We start from the raw sequence: 19,216 nt of genomic DNA on the forward strand, positions 1-19,216 counted from the left end.
GGGAGTCTGCTCCGTGTACGGTCCGCTCGACTATGGGAAGGGCTTAAGACTGACAGGCTACCTCCTGCATCAAGTTCAAGTTTCTTTATTAGTTGTCATACAGAAATACAGAATACTTTTGCATGAAATGCTTCTTTCTGTTTTGCTCCTGTGCTAGATAAAATAACAAGATAGTGTAAAATATTATAAATATGTATAAAATAGAAAGTCAAGTACGTAAACAATTTTTTTTTTTTTCTATATACAGTATATGTACAGTCTATACTTCTGTACAGTCTATACAGTCAGCTACTATACAGTACAGTGTAGAATGGTGATGTATAGCTTAGCTTGTGGTGCCACCTTGTGGTGGTGAGGTGCACTGAGGTGCATGGGATTGATGCCAAATATATAAATATAATATAAAGTATAAATATAAAGTGTGTGTTAGTGTCTAAGTGGGTAAAGTGGGTGCTACAGTGTGTTGTTTATTTAAAGTGAGTGTGTGCGTGTGGATGTGTGTGTTGTGGGTGTAATTGATGGTCTGTTATTTTCATTGTTCATTGAGCATCCATTGAGCATGCATTATAGGTTACATAATACTTCAATTGGAAGCTATATACACATATATACAAGCTATATACAATTCTTTTTACTAGAATAGCAAAACACCAACAAAACAGGTAGAAAGATACTCTCATATTTACAAAAAATAAACCATATCAATGGTATCATTTATCCCTGGATAAGACATGGCTTTGAGTCTGTATATCCAGCGACTCTAGATCAGTGGTGGCCAACCAGTCAGAGACTAAGAGCCACAAAAATGACTGTGGTACCACAAAGAGCCACACCATATACCAGCGTTTCTCAACCTTTTTTTTCAGTCACGGCACCCTTCATGTGTTTATAGGTGTCACCCTCTGGCCTCTGAAGTTGCTAATGTCTTTTTAATTTGGGCCTCACAGTTAACCTCTTAAGCCCGAGATATACAGTAAAAGTGTATATTTTCAGCATTACGTTTGTTTACCAATTATTTTAACTGTTATTAGTGAAATATAAGATTATAGAAATCTCAGGGCATTGAGTCGGAAACCGGCACATATTGACAGGAGGAAGTGGCACATCCAAAAGTGAGTGTAGTCTTTTGAAGGAAGAGACTCAGGGCTTTCGAATTTTGAAAAACTACCCTACCCAGCTCACACCAGCCCCTGTCAATCATCTGACTTCTGGATTCACCTTTTTATTTCTCTTATTTTTTGGGATTATCTCCCACAAACCTGAACGGTATTGCCATAAAACAGAACGCAGTTAGTTTATCTACCTTTCTGTGAAAGTCTTGCAAAAAACGGTGTTGCAATATGATGAAAAATGGTGGAGAAATTTACATTATAAAAAAGATGGCAGAATTCAGTACTGTATCTACAAAACCTTCTGTTTAAGCATCTTCCCTTTATTCATTTGCTTAGATTTTTCAGGTCTGGTCAATTTTAGCATGGTGTTATTCACAGTCAAAGATAAAAAAAATTAAATAGAATTGATATTCTCCTTTGGTTCATTACAATTTACTCAAGCCTAGTAACAGACACACTATTTCTGACACTGATTCATATATGTCCCTAGATTCAGATACCAAGAACATGCAAATGGACCATTTGAAAAAGAAATTTAAATGTGTATTCTACGTCCTTATGGAATGAGTCACATAAAAAAAAATTAAAAGTTTTTATTTTTTATTTTTTTATGGATGGAAGAGCCGCACATTGACGGGCAAAGAGCCGCTTGCGAGCCGCGGGTTGGCCACCCCTGCTCTAGTTGATTCAATGCTCTCTCTCTCTATCCCCTCTTCAAGGAGTGAGGGGGGCATGGTCAATTCCTAGAGCTTGTAAAAGAAATGGAACTGTCAGCATGTTTATCCATATAATGTTTGACCATAGCAGAGACACAGTTTTGAACCTTAGCTGCATATCTATGCTCACTAAGTGCCGTTTGGTGCGGCCAACATAGAAAGCATCACATGGAGAACAACACAGTATATAAATAACATGGGTAGTTTTACAGTTTATAAAATGTCTCGTTGTGTATACCTGCTGTGTTCTGGGATGGGTGAAGCCCTTACAGTTCACCACAGTGTCACACTGCTTACAGTGGCCACACTGAAACGTTCCATTAGGGACTTTAGGCAGCCATGTGGTTCTTTCCTCAGCTGGTAAGAGGCTGTGTACTAATCTGTCCCCTAGAGCAGGGGTTCCCAAACTTTTCAGGCCAGGGCCCAGAAAATAAGGCGTCAGAGAGCCGCGGCCCAATGCACATCGTCAGGCTTTTTTTTTTTTTTTTTTGCCAGGCGACCGATTTTTTAAGCCAAATATCACTTCAATCCTATTAAGTTAGTTCAAGTTAGTTATTCATTTATATGTGCTATTTATGAGAGGGCTAACTTGTTGCAAAATAATAATGATAATAATAATAGCCTCATTAAAATACTATTGTTGCTTCGGTTGTTTTCAGCGTTTTATGTGCATAATCTGTTATTTAGTTTGAAATGTTCGTTGAAATAAGTAGATTTTTCGTTTTTGTTTATTTATTAAGTTAATATAAAACCATATAGTCACATTTTAGAATACAATAGAATAGAATTTTAGAATACAACTAGAAACACTGTCCTGGCCTGCTTCTAAGTTCAGTGGCCTGACAAAAAAATAATAATAAAAAAATAATTTTTTTTCTTTTTTTTTTAATTTTTTTTTTTTTTTTTTTTATCATCTCGCGGCCCACCCGTGGCTGCTCGCGGCCCACCTTTGGGTCGCGACCCCGACTTTGGGAACCACTGCCCTAGAGTAGGAGCTCTCCTAAAGGAACACACAGGGGGCTCTGGAAATACTTCTTTCAGAGTTTCATCACACTTGATGATGTCCCAGTTCCGCTTGATAATGTTGCGTATAGCGGGAGCCTCTGTCCTGTATCTAGTGCAGAAGTACACCTGGTCCTTCTTAGGGCTAGTGGTGGGCTTCCTGGTTAGAAGTGATTGGCGTTCTAGGGTGCTGGCCTTAGAGAGAGCTGGATCTTAGGGGAGTCGTTGCGCAGGTATATATCTCTCTGCTCTGAGTTTCAAAATCCCTGTCATTGTCACAAATCCTATGGAGCCTTTGGAATTCTCAATCAGACTATCTGGTTGGAAACTATTAGCATGGAGTATGGTGTTTTTGTTTGTGTCTTTATGATAGATAGAAGTGTGTAAATAGCCCCTAGCATCTTTACTGATTGTAAGGTCTAGGAAGTTGATTTTATTTCTATCGTATTCTAAAGACGGTTCCACATTGCTATTTGTGCTGTTCAGATACCTATGAGATGACACCAACTCCTCCTCTGTTCCATTCCACCATAATATCACATCATCTATGTAGCGGGCCCACCAGATTAATCTGTCTCTGTATCAAGTTTGTTTATTAATTATCACAATAAAATACACGTACTTTACAGTGAAATGCTTGGTTCTGTATGAGCCCCTGAGAGTGTGCAAAAGTAAGTAAAAAGTAAGTAAAGAGGAATATACATATATACAATATACAGTACAAATTTGTAAACAGTGAGGTACAATGCAGAAAATGAGGTACAAAACTTTGAGGTAAGGTGCAAATCAGGTATGAATGTAGTGCAAATCTCTTTAATAATAGATAAATATAATGTAGTGTTAAAGTGTCGTTTAAAAGTGAGTGTGTGCATGTGGATGTGCAATGAGTGTAGATGATGGGTTGTTACATGGAGTCATTGAGCATCCTGATGGCCTGGGGATAGAAGCTCCTTCTGAGTCTCTCTGTACCGGCCATGAGACTCCGGTAGTGCTTGCCTGGGGATAGAAGCTCCTTCTGAGTCTCTCTGTACCGGCCATGAGACTCCGGTAGCGCTTGCCTGGGGATAGAAGCTCCTTCTGAGTCTCTCTGTACCGGCCATGAGACTCCGGTAGCGCTTGCCTGGGGATAGAAAGCTCCTTCTGAGGGTGCTTTCACATATAGTTTTGGTGGACTCAGTGCGGTTCTGGTAGTGAAGTTGCAACATTGTTGCATTCATCATTTGGTTCGTCTGCATTCACACAGTAAATTTGTCAGGCGCACCAAACTTTATGAACAATGTCACGCGGTCGAAAAGTCTATTGGACACAATGGAGAGTGGAAATCCCTCCCCTTCAGGAAGTGAAATGCGGAAATACACAAACTGCGTAGCAGTGATAGTAGCAGAGGCGTGGCATTGATAGAGAGTGGAAATGTGTGTGTGTGGCTGCAAGCCCGTGTGTGCGCGCGCACGCGTGTGTGTGTGTCTGTGTGTGTGGACTGCGAGTCATGTCTGACTCCAGATCAGCGGATCACCCAAGTCTGTCCACAAGACATGTTTACACAGTGTGCTTGTAATGCCGCGCGCCACGGTAATAATAAGCTGTTTTTTTTTTCTTATTCCTTCTACCCAAGATGCACAGTTATATAGATAGATAGATGCAGTGTGCTGCGCGCGGTATTAATAATAATAATAATAAGCTGCTGTGTTTCTTCTACCCAAGATGCCTGACTGACTACGTTTGGTCCGCGTTTGGTCCGATGAAGGCGAACCGAGACCTATGTTTTTTGGAGGACCGAGTTCGCGTGTTTGGTCCGCGGACCGAGTTCGACTGCGCATTCACACAAACCCGAAAAACCGGACTATCGACTTCTGGTCCGATAGTCCGGATCAAACAGCCCCTGTGTGAAAGCGACCTGAGTCTCTGTACTGGCCATGAGGCTCCGGTAGCGCTTGCCTGACCGCAGCAGTTCAAAGAGGCAGTTGTTTAGGTGACTAGAGTCTTTGGTTATTCTCTTAGCCTTGGCCCTTCAACACTTGTTGTAAATGTCCTGGAGAGTGGGAAGCCCACCTCGGCTTCCATATGGATGGATGAAACACAAAGTCTTCTTCCCACCTGCCCAGATATAGAGCTGCACAGGAAGGACTAGAGCAGCTCCCATCACCAAATAATGTCCAAATATGAGACAATTCAAACTGAATTATAAGGAAATGATGTTCACGAGGTACAGGGATGAGGAAGGGATTTGAAATTCACGGGTGTTTAAATTTGTATTTGATTTCTTTCATGTTTTACATAATATATATATTTTTTTTGCATAGATATATATTTGTTTTGTAAGGTAACCCTAACCCTAACCCTAACCACTTTAGAGAGCATCCGTGCGTATAACCGTGATAGTCAGAAGACTAGGCGATCACAAGAAAAGTCATGAAATTCATAGGGCTGGACGACCAGCCATTAACTCATTGACGGCCACAAGCTTCCCCCATCCTTCACTGTCTAGCGCCAGCTTTTCTTGACCATTTTCACGATATTTCAAGATATTTGCGGATCTATTGTATAGCTATGTAGCTATGGAGACAATAGTATGGCTCATTTGACAGACACTATTTCTAGTCCAACATGTAAAAAAAAATTTGTTTCTACACACTGTAGTTTGAAGTTTATTACACGCTAAACATCTGCCATTTCCGAAAAAATCCAGTCATTTTCCATAGATCGCGAAATAAAACGCGTTATATGCAATAAGCCCAAATCGTTCTGGTTGATCCCCTGAACCCCCAAATACTCCAAAATCAAAGGTATATACCATGTACACATGTGCCTTCACAAGATCATCAAGGGGGGGGGGGTACCCCGAAACGCGATCGTTACAAAACGCTTGGTTTATGTCCGGTAAAGTAAGACACTGTGATCGTTACAGAAACATGTTTCAGGTTTGGTAAAATAGACATAGGGGGTCCTTACTTTAGCCAGAAGGTACTCCAGAAAGAATAATTCCAATGATCCCATCGGCGATATATGTTATTACACGTGTTTATGGGAAACTAGGTTTTGAGGCGAGCAGATCTGCTAGCGATTGCTCTGCAAGAGCTCCTCCCCCTCAGAGCGAGTGTTGATAGTCCAGTTCAGCCATTGTCTCTACTGATCCCTTTCTGTCTGGTAAGATTCGATCGGCATTGCAATTCCAATGTAGCCAAACGAGCCAGGGGCGGCTAGAGTGATCCGGATGATCGTTTAGAATGTGGATCAAAGGAAAAAGATCAAAGGATCTAAAAACGTATTATTACGTGTTTGCCGCTCAAGCGTTAGCGTTTAGTCAACACGAGTACTCTCTCAGCCCCGCTACACACTCTCAGCCCCGCTACTCTCTCAGCCCTGCTACACTCTCTCAGCCCCGCTACACTCTCTCAGCCCCGCTACACTCTCTCAGCCCCGCTACACTCTCAGCCCCGCTACACTCTCTCAGCCCCGCTACACTCTCTCAGCCCAGCTACACTCTCAGCCCTGCTACACTCTCTCAGCCCCGCTACACTCTCTCAGCCCCGCTACACTCTCTCAGCCCAGCTACACTCTCAGCCCTGCTACACTCTCAGCCCTGCTACACTCTCAGCCCCGCTACACTCTCTCAGCCCCTCTCTCAGCCCCGCTACACTCTCTCAGCCCCGCTACACTCTCAGCCCCGCTACACTCTCAGCCCTGCTACACTCTCAGCCCCGCTACACTCTCAGCCCCGCTACACTCTCAGCCCCGCTACACTCTCAGCCCTGCTACACTCTCAGCCCCGCTACTCTCTCTCAGCCCCGCTACACTCTCTCAGCCCTGCTACACTCTCAGCCCCGCTACACTCTCTCAGCCCCGCTACACTCTCTCAGCCCTGCTACACTCTCAGCCCCGCTACTCTCTCTCAGCCCCGCTACACTCTCTCAGCCCCGCTACACTCTCAGCCCCGCTACACTCTCTCAGCCCCGCTACACTCTCAGCCCCGCTACACACTCTCAGCCCCGCTACACTCTCTCAGCCCCGCTACTCTCTCTCAGCCCCGCTACACTCTCAGCCCCGCTACACTCTCTCAGCCCTGCTACACTCTCAGCCCCGCTACACTCTCTCAGCCCCGCTACTCTCTCTCAGCCCCGCTACACTCTCAGCCCCGCTACACACTCTCAGCCCCGCTACACTCTCAGCCCCGCTACACACTCTCAGCCCTGCTACACTCTCAGCCCCGCTACTCTCTCTCAGCCCCGCTACACTCTCTCAGCCCCGCTACACTCTCTCAGCCCCGCTACACTCTCTCAGCCCCGCTACACTCTCTCAGCCCCGCTACACTCTCTCAGCCCCGCTACACTCTCTCAGCCCCGCTACACTCTCTCAGCCCCGCTACACTCTCAGCCCCGCTACACTCTCTCAGCCCCGCTACACTCTCAGCCCCGCTACACTCTCTCAGCCCCGCTACACTCTCTCAGCCCCGCTACACTCTCAGCCCCGCTACACTCTCAGCCCCGCTACACTCTCAGCCCTGCTACACTCTCAGCCCCGCTACTCTCTCTCAGCCCCGCTACACTCTCTCAGCCCTGCTACACTCTCAGCCCCGCTACACTCTCTCAGCCCCGCTACACTCTCTCAGCCCTGCTACACTCTCTCAGCCCTGCTACACTCTCAGCCCCGCTACTCTCTCTCAGCCCCGCTACACTCTCTCAGCCCCGCTACACTCTCAGCCCCGCTACACTCTCTCAGCCCCGCTACACTCTCAGCCCCGCTACACACTCTCAGCCCCGCTACACTCTCTCAGCCCCGCTACTCTCTCTCAGCCCCGCTACACTCTCAGCCCCGCTACACTCTCTCAGCCCTGCTACACTCTCAGCCCCGCTACACTCTCTCAGCCCCGCTACTCTCTCTCAGCCCCGCTACACTCTCAGCCCCGCTACACACTCTCAGCCCCGCTACACTCTCAGCCCCGCTACACACTCTCAGCCCTGCTACACTCTCAGCCCCGCTACTCTCTCTCAGCCCCGCTACACTCTCTCAGCCCCGCTACACTCTCTCAGCCCCGCTACACTCTCTCAGCCCCGCTACACTCTCTCAGCCCCGCTACACTCTCTCAGCCCCGCTACACTCTCTCAGCCCCGCTACACTCTCTCAGCCCCACTACACTCTCAGCCCCGCTACACTCTCTCAGCCCCACTACACTCTCAGCCCCGCTACACTCTCTCAGCCCCGCTACACTCTCTCAGCCCCGCTACTCTCTCAGCCCTGCTACACTCTCTCAGCCCCGCTACACTCTCTCAGCCCCGCTACAGTCTCTCAGCCCCGCTACACTCTCAGCACTGCTACACTCTCAGCCCTGCTACACTCTCTCAGCCCTGCTACACTCTCTCAGCCCCGCTACACTCTCAGCCCTGCTACACTCTCTCAGCCCTGCTACACTCTCAGCACTGCTACACTCTCTCAGCCCTGCTACACTCTCAGCCCCGCTACACTCTCTCAGCCCCGCTACACTCTCTCAGCCCCGCTACACTCTCTCAGCCCCGCTACACTCTCTCAGCCCTGCTACACTCTCTCAGCCCTGCTACACTCTCAGCCCCGCTACACTCTCTCAGCCCCGCTACACTCTCAGCCCCGCTACACTCTCAGCCCTGCTACACTCTCTCAGCCCTGCTACACTCTCAGCCCCGCTACACTCTCTCAGCCCCGCTACACTCTCTCAGCCCCGCTACACTCTCAGCCCCGCTACACTCTCAGCCCCGCTACACTCTCTCAGCCCTGCTACACTCTCAGCCCCGCTACACTCTCTCAGCCCCGCTACACTCTCTCAGCCCCGCTACACTCTCTCAGCCCCGCTACACTCTCTCAGCCCTGCTACACTCTCAGCCCCGCTACACTCTCAGCCCCGCTACACTCTCAGCCCCGCTACACTCTCTCAGCCCTGCTACACTCTAACCCCTTCTACACTCTCTCAGCCCTGCTACACTCTCTCAGCCCTGCTACACTCTCTCAGCCCCGCTACACTCTCTCAGCCCCGCTACTCTCTCAGCCCCGCTACACTCTCAGCCCTGCTACACTCTCTCAGCCCTGCTACAGTCTCTCAGCCCTGCTACACTCTCTCAGCCCTGCTACACTCTCTCAGCCCCGCTACACTCTCTCAGCCCCGCTACTCTCTCAGCCCTGCTACTCTCTCAGCCCCGCTACACTCTCTCAGCCCCGCTACACTCTCTCAGCCCTGCTACACTCTCAGCCCCGCTACACTCTCTCAGCCCTGCTACACTCTCAGCCCTGCTACTCTCTCAGCCCCGCTACACTCTCTCAGCCCTGCTACTCTCTCAGCCCTGCTACACTCTCTCAGCCCCGCTACACTCTCTCAGCCCCGCTACACTCTCAGCCCCGCTACACTCTCTCAGCCCCGCTACACTCTCAGCCCCGCTACACTCTCTCAGCCCCGCTACACTCTCAGCCCCGCTACACTCTCTCAGCCCCGCTACACTCTCAGCCCCGCTACACTCTCTCAGCCCCGCTACACTCTCAGCCCCGCTACTCTCTCAGCCCCGCTACACTCTCAGCCCTGCTACACTCTCAGCCCTGCTACTCTCTCAGCCCTGCTACTCTCTCAGCCCCGCTACACTCTCTCAGCCCTGCTACACTCTCTCAGCCCTGCTACTCTCTCAGCCCTGCTACACTCTCTCAGCCCCGCTACACTCTCAGCCCTGCTACACTCTCAGCCCCGCTACACTCTCTCAGCCCCGCTACACTCTCTCAGCCCCGCTACACTCTCAGCCCCGCTACACTCTCAGCCCCGCTACACTCTCAGCCCTGCTACACTCTCAGCCCTGCTACACTCTCAGCCCCGCTACACTCTCTCAGCCCCGCTACACTCTCAGCCCCGCTACACTCTCTCAGCCCCGCTACACTCTCAGCCCCGCTACACTCTCTCAGCCCCGCTACACTCTCTCAGCCCCGCTACACTCTCAGCCCCGCTACACTCTCTCAGCCCTGCTACACTCTCTCAGCCCCGCTACACTCTCTCAGCCCCGCTACACTCTCTCAGCCCCGCTACACTCTCAGCCCCGCTACTCTCTCAGCCCCGCTACACTCTCTCAGCCCCGCTACACTCTCTCAGCCCTGCTACACTCTCAGCCCCGCTACACTCTCAGCCCCGCTACACTCTCTCAGCCCCGCTACACTCTCTCAGCCCCGCTACACTCTCTCAGCCCCGCTACACTCTCAGCCCCGCTACACTCTCTCAGCCCTGCTACACTCTCTCAGCCCTGCTACACTCTCAGCCCCGCTACAGTCTCTCAGCCCTGCTACAGTCTCTCAGCCCAGCTACACTCTCAGCCCTGCTACTCTCTCAGCCCCGCTACACTCTCTCAGCCCCGCTACACTCTCAGCCCTGCTACACTCCCAGCCCCGCTACACTCTCTCAGCCCCGCTACTCTCTCAGCCCCGCTACACTCTCAGCCCCGCTACACTCTCTCAGCCCCGCTACTCTCTCAGCCCCGCTACACTCTCAGCCCCGCTACACTCTCAGCCCCGCTACTCTCTCAGCCCCGCTACACTCTCTCAGCCCCGCTACACTCTCAGCCCCGCTACACTCTCTCAGCCCCGCTACTCTCTCAGCCCCGCTACACTCTCAGCCCTGCTACACTCTCTCAGCCCCGCTACACTCTCTCAGCCCCGCTACACTCTCAGCCCCGCTACACTCTCTCAGCCCCGCTACACTCTCTCAGCCCCGCTACTCTCTCAGCCCCGCTACACTCTCAGCCCCGCTACACTCCCAGCCCCGCTACACTCTCTCAGCCCCGCTACACTCCCAGCTGGTCACTGAAAGGCACAACGAGCATGCTGTGAAGACCCGCCCTACTCTACCTCTGATTTGCAGACTGTGGGTGGGGGAATGTGATTGGACCAAAGCAGAGTTGACAGACACACACACAAACAGTGCAGTCAGACATAGAGAGCGGAGAATTTTTACTCGTTGCGTTTGTGGCGATGTCTCGCAGATAATACAGATAATACATAATGAAAGAAAACTGTGTTTTTCAATGTACATTTGGTTTATAACTGATATATAGAGATGAGCTTTAAGAGCGTCTACTGAGACGGATCTATAGATCTTAATAGCACTGGCAGGCAGAGGGGGTTGCAGCAGCAGACTGAGATAGAGCTCAGGGCATGCCGCGGTCGCCATCGGCACATAAACAAACTGATAACAGCTAGGCAGCAGGAGGTTTGGGTCAGAGCGATGGGGGGAGGTTTGACATTAATGAAACAGACGTTTTAATGTGTGTTAAAGGTTATTAGCAGTTGTCAAAGACAGCACGTCACATGGCAACCAGAAGAGGGGCGAGGCCGTCGTTGCTATGACGAAGATAATATAAATCTAACAGTGGTTCCGGGTAAGGGCAGACTGAGATACGAACCACACAGAAGAGAAGAAGCTTGATTAGAGACTTGGAAGCGATTCCCCCTCCCCTCGCGGGGAAAGGACTGACGTGGCATGACCACAGAGAAGGTTTTGGGATAACAGCGAGGCCCCAACGATCACAGGAGATCATTAGAATAATGAACTTTAGTGTTCCATCAGAGACTTCCGCAGGGACAACACAATCTGATAACATCTGATCTGAGGCTTTTGTTTATGGAATAAACAACGCTTTTCCGAGAAAGGTATTACGCTGTCAAGTGTCGAATTCTTACGAAGGTGGTGAATCATTATGGTTGCGGATTGCATTAACGGGGAATGATAAGGATTGTATCAGCCAGTATGAGAAGACGAAATAAACACAACGCAGGGTCAGTGGATGGAGAGATGATAACACAAGAAGACACAGATGAAGAAGTGATACTGGCTGAACCATCAGAATCTAACGGTACATACAGGGCCGCCTGGGAGAAATGCGAGGCCCTGTGCGAGATTTAAACGCGAGCCCCCCCCCCCCCCCCCAAAAAAGGTACAAATATATATATATATATATATAATTTTATTTTTATTTTTTTTATACAGTCAACATATTCTTAAATAATAGCGCTGCCCGAGGCTGGGCATGATACAGTCAACATATAGCAAGAGAGAGAGCGAGAGAGAGCTCCCGTTCTACAGTCAATATACAGTGTACAGAGAGAGAGAGAGAGACACATTGGAAAGAAATTGAAATGCTATTTGGCCCTAAACAGAGAGTACACAGTGGCAGAATACCTGAGCACTGTGACTGAAGATCCTTGACTAGGTACAGACTCAGCGAGCACAGCCTAGCCATCGAGAAAGGCCGCCATAGGCAGACTGTGTGTGTTAGAAAGAGAGAGAGAGAGAGAGAGAGAGAGCTTGTGTGTTAGAGAGAGAGAGCATGTCTGTGTGTCGTGTGTGTGTTAGAGAGAGAGCATGTATGAGAGAGATAAGCAAAGATGAGCCCCTAATATAATATATACATAGATCCAAAAGTACAAAGATCAACACTTAAATCCAAAGAGAAGAGGGTCTATACCAGAGAAAACAAAGCAGCAAGGAGCCAATGGCCGACATCAGCTAAATAGGCTAGCCAGGTACTGACACCAGGCCACACACAGCTTTGGCCAACGCTACCCAAGCTACACAAACGACCAAGACAATTCACACACAGCACATGTCGTATCTCCAAATGTTGTGAAGTAACATATGTTTTGCCTGGAAAAAAACATCGTTATTAACAAAACATTCGGGAGGGGAAGGAAGGAAGAGTGGGGTAATGTCATGACATCTTACCTGCACCAAGGAATGCAGGGCGAAAGGCCGCAACACAGGTCTCCACGTTGACGAAAGGCCTATTGCTGATGGGACAAAAAGAAGCTATGGCCGGAGCCTTGTCATGGTGCAGGCCCGACTACATCTTCTGTCAAAGATGATGTCGTAGTCGGAGAGTGCCAGGGCCCGCTATTCTCATGGCTAATGTCAATGGTCGTAGCACAAGCTAACAGCTAACTCTAGGCTAACTGATAGCTTCAAGCTAACGTTCCCAGGCGAGCGAAAACGAGCAGCTAACGTCGTAGCTAAACAGCTAACTGGCTAACAGTTAGCTCAACCCGGCTATCGCTAACCACTAGCTAACGCAGAAGCAAGCTATGCGGCTACCACTGAAAAACTGTACAACGTGAGAAAAGCAATACAGGCCAACACTTCAGACAGCCGCTGTGTTTTCCTCTTCTCATACGAAGAGAGAAGGGAAAAAGAAGGCAATACACGTCCCACTACAGAGTGGTGTTTACCATAGCGGTGCCGGCAACAAGTCCCTCACGGACTATAGCCGACTTGAGCATGGAGATATTCTCATAATGAAACACCAAGCTCACCTCCCTCGCACCAGGTGCTGACACCAGGCCACACACCTTTAGCTACTAGTACTACAACAGCTAGTCGGCCCATTTGGCTCCCGAGAGAGAGAGAGAGAGATATCCACGGCGGGAATAGAATAGAGTGCATTAAAAACTCACCAAACGTCCAAGAGGATGGAGACAACCGCGTGGAGTTGACGAAGTTCATCTGCCAAACGACCGTCCTCTTCATCTTGGCATAACAATGCTGCACACGCTGTCTCTAGGTTAGCTAACGCTAGTTAGCCTTTAGCTAAGCTAGCTACTAGCCGACATCATCATGGCTATATCCCGACTGAACCACACGTTAGCACTCAATATTATAACGTAGCTAAAGCTAACTAGCTGTCCCTGTCTTTAGCCGGGATGGCTAGCCTGACTGAACTGTCTAACATGCAACAACTTTCATCTTCAGTCCATCTGCCGAACGATGTCCTCTTCATCTTGGCTGGCATAACCTCCAATGCTGCACGCGCGAAATAGTCAGACTCTACCTTACCTGTAACCCCTCCCCTCATTGAAACCAATTCTGCTGCAGAGCCTCAGAGCTGCCTCCAATAGTGTATCTGCAGAGCCAATAGTGTATCTGCAGAGCCGCAGAGCCAGGAACAAGTCAGACACATTCTACAAACGTGTCTAATGTGAAATATATAAGCATATAAGCAAAACTAGATTTTAGGTCTGTGATGAAAAAGGGCCTCGCGGGAAGGGGGGCCTCGCAAAAAAAGAAAAAAAAAATTGTGTGAGGCCCCCCTTCCCGCGAGGCCCTGTGCGACCGCACTGCTCGCACACCCCCTGAGGCGGCCCTGAGTACATATGAAAAGTATAATTTGCTCAGAGGCCAGAGACAGTTGTGGTTCAGTCCGGATCTGGACCAGAGTCCGGACTTTGAGAATGCCTGTGTTAGACCTACTACAGTATAATACTGCCAGCTGCTATAACAAAATTAAAAACGTTTTGTATTTGTTAGTTAAGTTTAGATCTGTATTTATTATTTCTTATTGTTTTGTCATTATTATTATTAGTATTGTTGTTACTGTTGATGTTGATATTGTGTTGTTGAACATTTTAAATAAAAAAATTTGATTTAAAAAAAAAAAAAAAAAAAAAAAACGATCGGTATCGGCAGTGTATCGGCCGATATGGCTCATAAGACGATCGGTGGCAAAAACGTGATCGGGGCATCCCTAATTGTATCGTATTATTATTTATCTTATGTGTAAACTACCTGGCAATAAATACCTTTCTGATTCTGCAATTCAATTAAAATGAGACTCTTCATGTGGTTTCAGCTTTCGGTGGTACCAAGAGGCGATAGGATCCTGGGAGGTGAAGACACCTCATCTCTCCTCCTGACACCTCATCTCTCCTCCTGACACCTCCTCTCTCTCCTCCTCTGCGGAAACAAAGGGGATTCCCCTTTGAACAGCCCATCTTGAGGTTTATTGTATTGTATTGCATTCATTCATTTATTTTGCATTTATTTTAAATTTGTTGGACCTTATGGTGTTCTTGTTTTGTTCTTGACTTATTGTTATGTTTCTTCTTGACTTGTTTAAAGAAGACGTATCCGGCCTATGTGGACATTAACACTTTGAGAGCCAGCCGTGTTTTCCTTTTTACCCCCTTGAATGCCCACATCCACTCCAATGTTAACGTTGATATCGCCTAATCTATGTTTTAAATTATTATGCGTCTAATCTGCCCGTCGCTTATCAAAGACTCATTTTCCAGTCAACATTGTCGTAGCAGATTGTTTTTTCATCGCTTCATTTCCGTTGGATAGCATTTTCAAAATCACTCGTTTTTACGGAAAAAACAACACATTCTATGATAATCGCCTTTTACTGGAATATTCTAGAACGTTGTAATTTTTCGGCCTATTTATGAATCGTTTTCAAATAAACGCTAGATGATCGATAGTATATGTGTACGCATGCACGCTCGTGCCGCCAGTTGAAAATCGATTCTCCTATTTCCTGACCGCGAGCAGAGTCAAACAGCCTATCACCATAATCCCATAAAAGCTTATATATCCGTGAAAACGGGTCTGATTATCCTAATACTGATAACATAGATTCCTTACCTGAGATCAGATGGTATCCAAATGGATTATTCCAATTCCTGATCGCCATTCGAAGAAATCGCTAATTTCATTGATCCATCGTGTATACAGTAAAACACATATTCCCCGCGGCTCCGAGGCTCCAGAGTGAAGCTGGTAGACCCCGGTTACATGAGTAAGAAGTCAAATGTGGAGTGCAGGGTTTTTTTCCCCAGATTTTCATTGAGTCCAATCCAAAATGGTGATTTACCATCTGGGAGATGATAGGGGGCGCTTTTTTCACATCTGAGCGCCCGGGGGTGACTGGATCTCCAACGGTAGGCTCGCTTGATGCAATATGATTTCAGATCACTAATTAAAAAAAAAAACGAATAAAACGAATATTCTCGTGATGGGCATTCAACCCGCGGGGTGTAAACCCGAGATATCTCGGGTGTGGCATGCAAAGTGTTAACGTGTGTTGTCGGGACTTCCAAATAAATTTGATTTGTAAATAAGAACGATATTCCATTTGTTCCATCCAGTTTAATAAAGAAGAAAACAATATACAAATAAGTCTCGGACGACTGCAGGTGTATTTACAAGTAGCGTCTCAACTTCCTGTTCCGGTCACTGCGCTACTGTGCAGGACCGTCTGTTATAGAGGCGCTGTCTAGATATTCTCTATCTCCCCCAGAGTCTTTAACATACTGTGTAAAGGCTGAGAAATAATAATAATCAAACACACAAAAACGTGGACAAATACCTGTATAACCCACACCCAGGCTATGTGACTATAAATCATGTGTCCATTATGTGACTAGCCCATGGAATAGTCCCTGTGCCAGGCAGGCACTCTGGTCGCCCTGGTGGATCGGCGTAAGTCCGCCCTAGGTGCAGGGGACGACACAGTGGGCCCCGGATCGGCTCCCGGGTCCAAAGGGGCCGGTGGTGACGCCTGAAGGACCGTGTGCGAAGCAGGCGGCGTCCCGCGCCGGGGTTGGCTCGCCAACGTGAGTACCGGTGGCGATGTGGGGGACACAAGGTCGCAGTTGGGGTCAGGCAGACGTGGTGTGACAACGAGTGCTGGTGGTAGGGTGACACGGGTCGCCAGGTCGTCGTAAATTGATCGAGGAGGCGGAAGGTTGTTGCGAACAGGGCTGAACCTGCGCAGGAACCTCCTGTTCCGAAGTGTGACTCTGCCCGAGCCGTCGACCTTGACCACGTATTGGTCATGCTGGCGTACCTCCACAACACTGCCAGTCCTGTCCCATTTGTTGGGGTAGGGCCCTGTCTGGTTCTGTACACGGACCATGTCCCCTACCATGAGTGGCGGGAGGCGTTTTGTGTGCTCTGCCCAGGCATCCGCTGTGCGGATGTGGCGTTTGCGGAGAGCCTCCTCCCTTGCCGTCAGTGTCTCACGCCAGGTCTCGTGTGGTCTGTACTTCCCAGGTACAACCGGGATGAAGTCACGTATCGGGCGGCCGAAGACACACATTGCCGGAGATATTTTTGTGTCAGGGTCAGGTGTGTTACGATATTGCAGGATCGCTCTCTGCACAGCATCTGTGTCAAGCTCCCCCTTTGGGCCGGTGTTGTCAGTGATAAGGCGTTTCATTGTCTTTACCCCAATCTCAGCGCGGCAGTTGCTGTGGGGGAAGGCCACAGATGAGAGGCGGTGGTGTACGCCCCATCTGTATAGAAATGACCTGGTCTCGGTGGAGGTGAACTCTGGGCCCCCGTCTGATGTGAGCTCTTCTGGCGTCCCGTACGTCACGAAGGCCCGACGTAGGTGATTTATGAGGCCGGCGGCGCCCCCCGTCGCCTTCGAGATGATCGGCCAGTTTGAGTACCGGTCCACCGTCACGAGGTAGTGCACGCCCCTGTGCATGAAGAAGTCCGAACACACCGCCTGAAAAGGGTAAACAACTGGGATCGGCGGGGTTGGCGGCGCTCCAGGCTGTGAAGGTGCCATCCGGTGGCAGTGCTCGCAGTTCCTCCGAGTGGCGCTGATGTCAGCCGACATGCCTGGCCAGAACACAGAGGATTCTGCGCGGGCGGTCATCATCGATACGCCCTGGTGGGCAGCATGTAGGGCGCTCAGCACTTCTCTGCGGAGAGAGAGTGGTATAATCACCCTGTCCTTGTACAAGACCACCCCATCAGTTGATGTGATGTTCTCACGGTACTGGTGGAAGTCACGGATCGTCGTCGGCATCTCGAATTTTGAGTCGGGGATGCCGTCCGTCGCCATTTCCTCCAGGGTGCGCATCTCACCATCGCTGCTGGTGGCCTCCCTGACACGATCCCATGTCACTGACCGCAATGATTCAAGGCCCGCAGCACACCATGCCAGGTCATCCTCCTCATTGTCGTCGTCATTCCCTGGCTCGGTCTGGCGTAGGAAGGACAGTACATCAGTGTGCGTACTGGGTGGGAGGTGGGCGTTGTCATCTGGAAGGTCCATAAGTGATGGCCGTGTGGTGCCAACCGGCCTACGTGACATGGCGTCCGCCGCCTTGTTCCTCATGCCCGGGACATGCACGATGCGGAAACGATAACGCAAGGTCTTCTCCTTGAGGTTCTGTAGGCGTGGGTTTGGTATGTCATCGAGCACCCTGTCTGCAAGGAGTCTCAGCAGCGGCTTATGGTCTACAGCTACAATCAAGTCCTCGCATCCCAACACAAAGTAGCGTGCCTAGTCCAATGCGTCCGCGACCGCAAGAGCCTCGCGCTCTATGGGCGCGTACCTGGACTCCGCCGCATGCGTGAATCTGCTGCCAACCAGGGTTATCTTCCACCCATCAGTGCAGCAGAAGGGTCTGACTGGCATACATCGGCAATGTTTCTGGAATAACCAGAATCCAATGCCCTCCTTTGACCAGTCCGTGGCGATACATGTTGGCCTGGTTTTGTCAAAAATGCGGACACCACGCTCAATTTCTTCGATGATCACATCCTTTGACTCACGGAATATGTCTTCCAACTCCGCGGACCACTCAAAGCGTTCTCCACTCTTCAGGAGCTTCCGGAATGGCTGCATACGCTTGGCCATACTGAAGGCGTAGGCCACCTGGTTGACCAGCCCGAACCACGACCTGATGTCCGTGACATTACGTGGTTGTGGGAAGTCGTGTATCGCCTCCAGGTAGCGACTGCACGGTCGCACATCAGTCATGGTGATTGTAAAGCCAGCGAAGTCCACCGTGGGTGCGCTAAAAATGAACTTCTCCGGGTTGAGGACTATTCCATTCCGGCCGCATATGTCCAGCCACTGGACTGCCTGGAAGTAGCTCTCCTCAATCGTATCTGACCATAGTAGCGTGTCGTCTATGCACTTAGTTTTGTTGCCTATGTCCGCGACAACCTCGTCATACCGTCGCGAGTAACCGTCCCCCGATGCCATGTACCCCTGCGGGGCCGACAGGTACCGGTAGCGGCCCCATGGGGTTATGAACGTCGTCTTGTGGCGATCGTCCTTGTGTAATGGGACGCTGTGGTAACCATTCCAGGCATCGAACACAGTCTTGAGTTTCCCGTTAGGCACACATCTCGCTTGGTGGAATGGAGATTGGGTGTGGTGGGTCTCGCGGAGTGCATACTTGTTCAGGGCCTGGAAGTCGACAGTGCGTCGCGGTTTGCCTGTCTTCTTCGCGCAGATCACCATGCGATGACACCACGTCACCGGTGTACCGATTGGTACTTCCTCCAACACGCCGAGGCGGACGTCCTGGTCGAGGCCTGCCTTTACCTCCTCTTGCCAGTGTAGGGCCACGGGGATGGGGGTGTGACAGGCAACCGGTGTCGCATCCTCATTAAGCATGAGGCGGAGTGGTGGGCCGGTCATTTTTGGTAATGTCTGGTGGGGGCATGTGTTAAATGTGCTCTGAGCGTACAGTTCTAACAAGTGTCTCCGTAACGCCTTCCTGTTAGCCTCGATCGCCAACATGGGGAGTGTGGTTGGCCTGGTCGGCGGCTCTGCACGCCGCGGGCAGTCACATACTTCTGATGTCGCCAGATTC

The 19,216-nt window shown here is 49.6% G+C and overlaps 1 protein-coding gene across 1 annotated transcript in view; it reads left to right on the forward strand.

Moving 5' to 3' along the window:
* Positions 1-14,814, forward strand: part of LOC311237586 (store-operated calcium entry-associated regulatory factor-like) — a 59,226-nt gene extending 44,412 nt beyond the window's left edge. Inside the window, exon 7 of the mRNA XM_084338425.1 lies at positions 14,443-14,814. Within this exon, the coding sequence (XP_084194551.1) occupies positions 14,443-14,468 (26 nt within the window). The 3' untranslated portion in view covers positions 14,469-14,814. The remainder of the gene's footprint in view (positions 1-14,442) is intronic.
* The last annotated feature ends 4,402 nt before the right edge of the window (positions 14,815-19,216 follow it).

The sequence above is a fragment of the Notolepis coatsorum genome (genome assembly GCF_963971535.1).
Source record: "Notolepis coatsorum genome assembly, contig: SUPER_11_unloc_1, whole genome shotgun sequence".
Lineage (NCBI taxonomy): Eukaryota > Metazoa > Chordata > Actinopteri > Aulopiformes > Paralepididae > Notolepis > Notolepis coatsorum.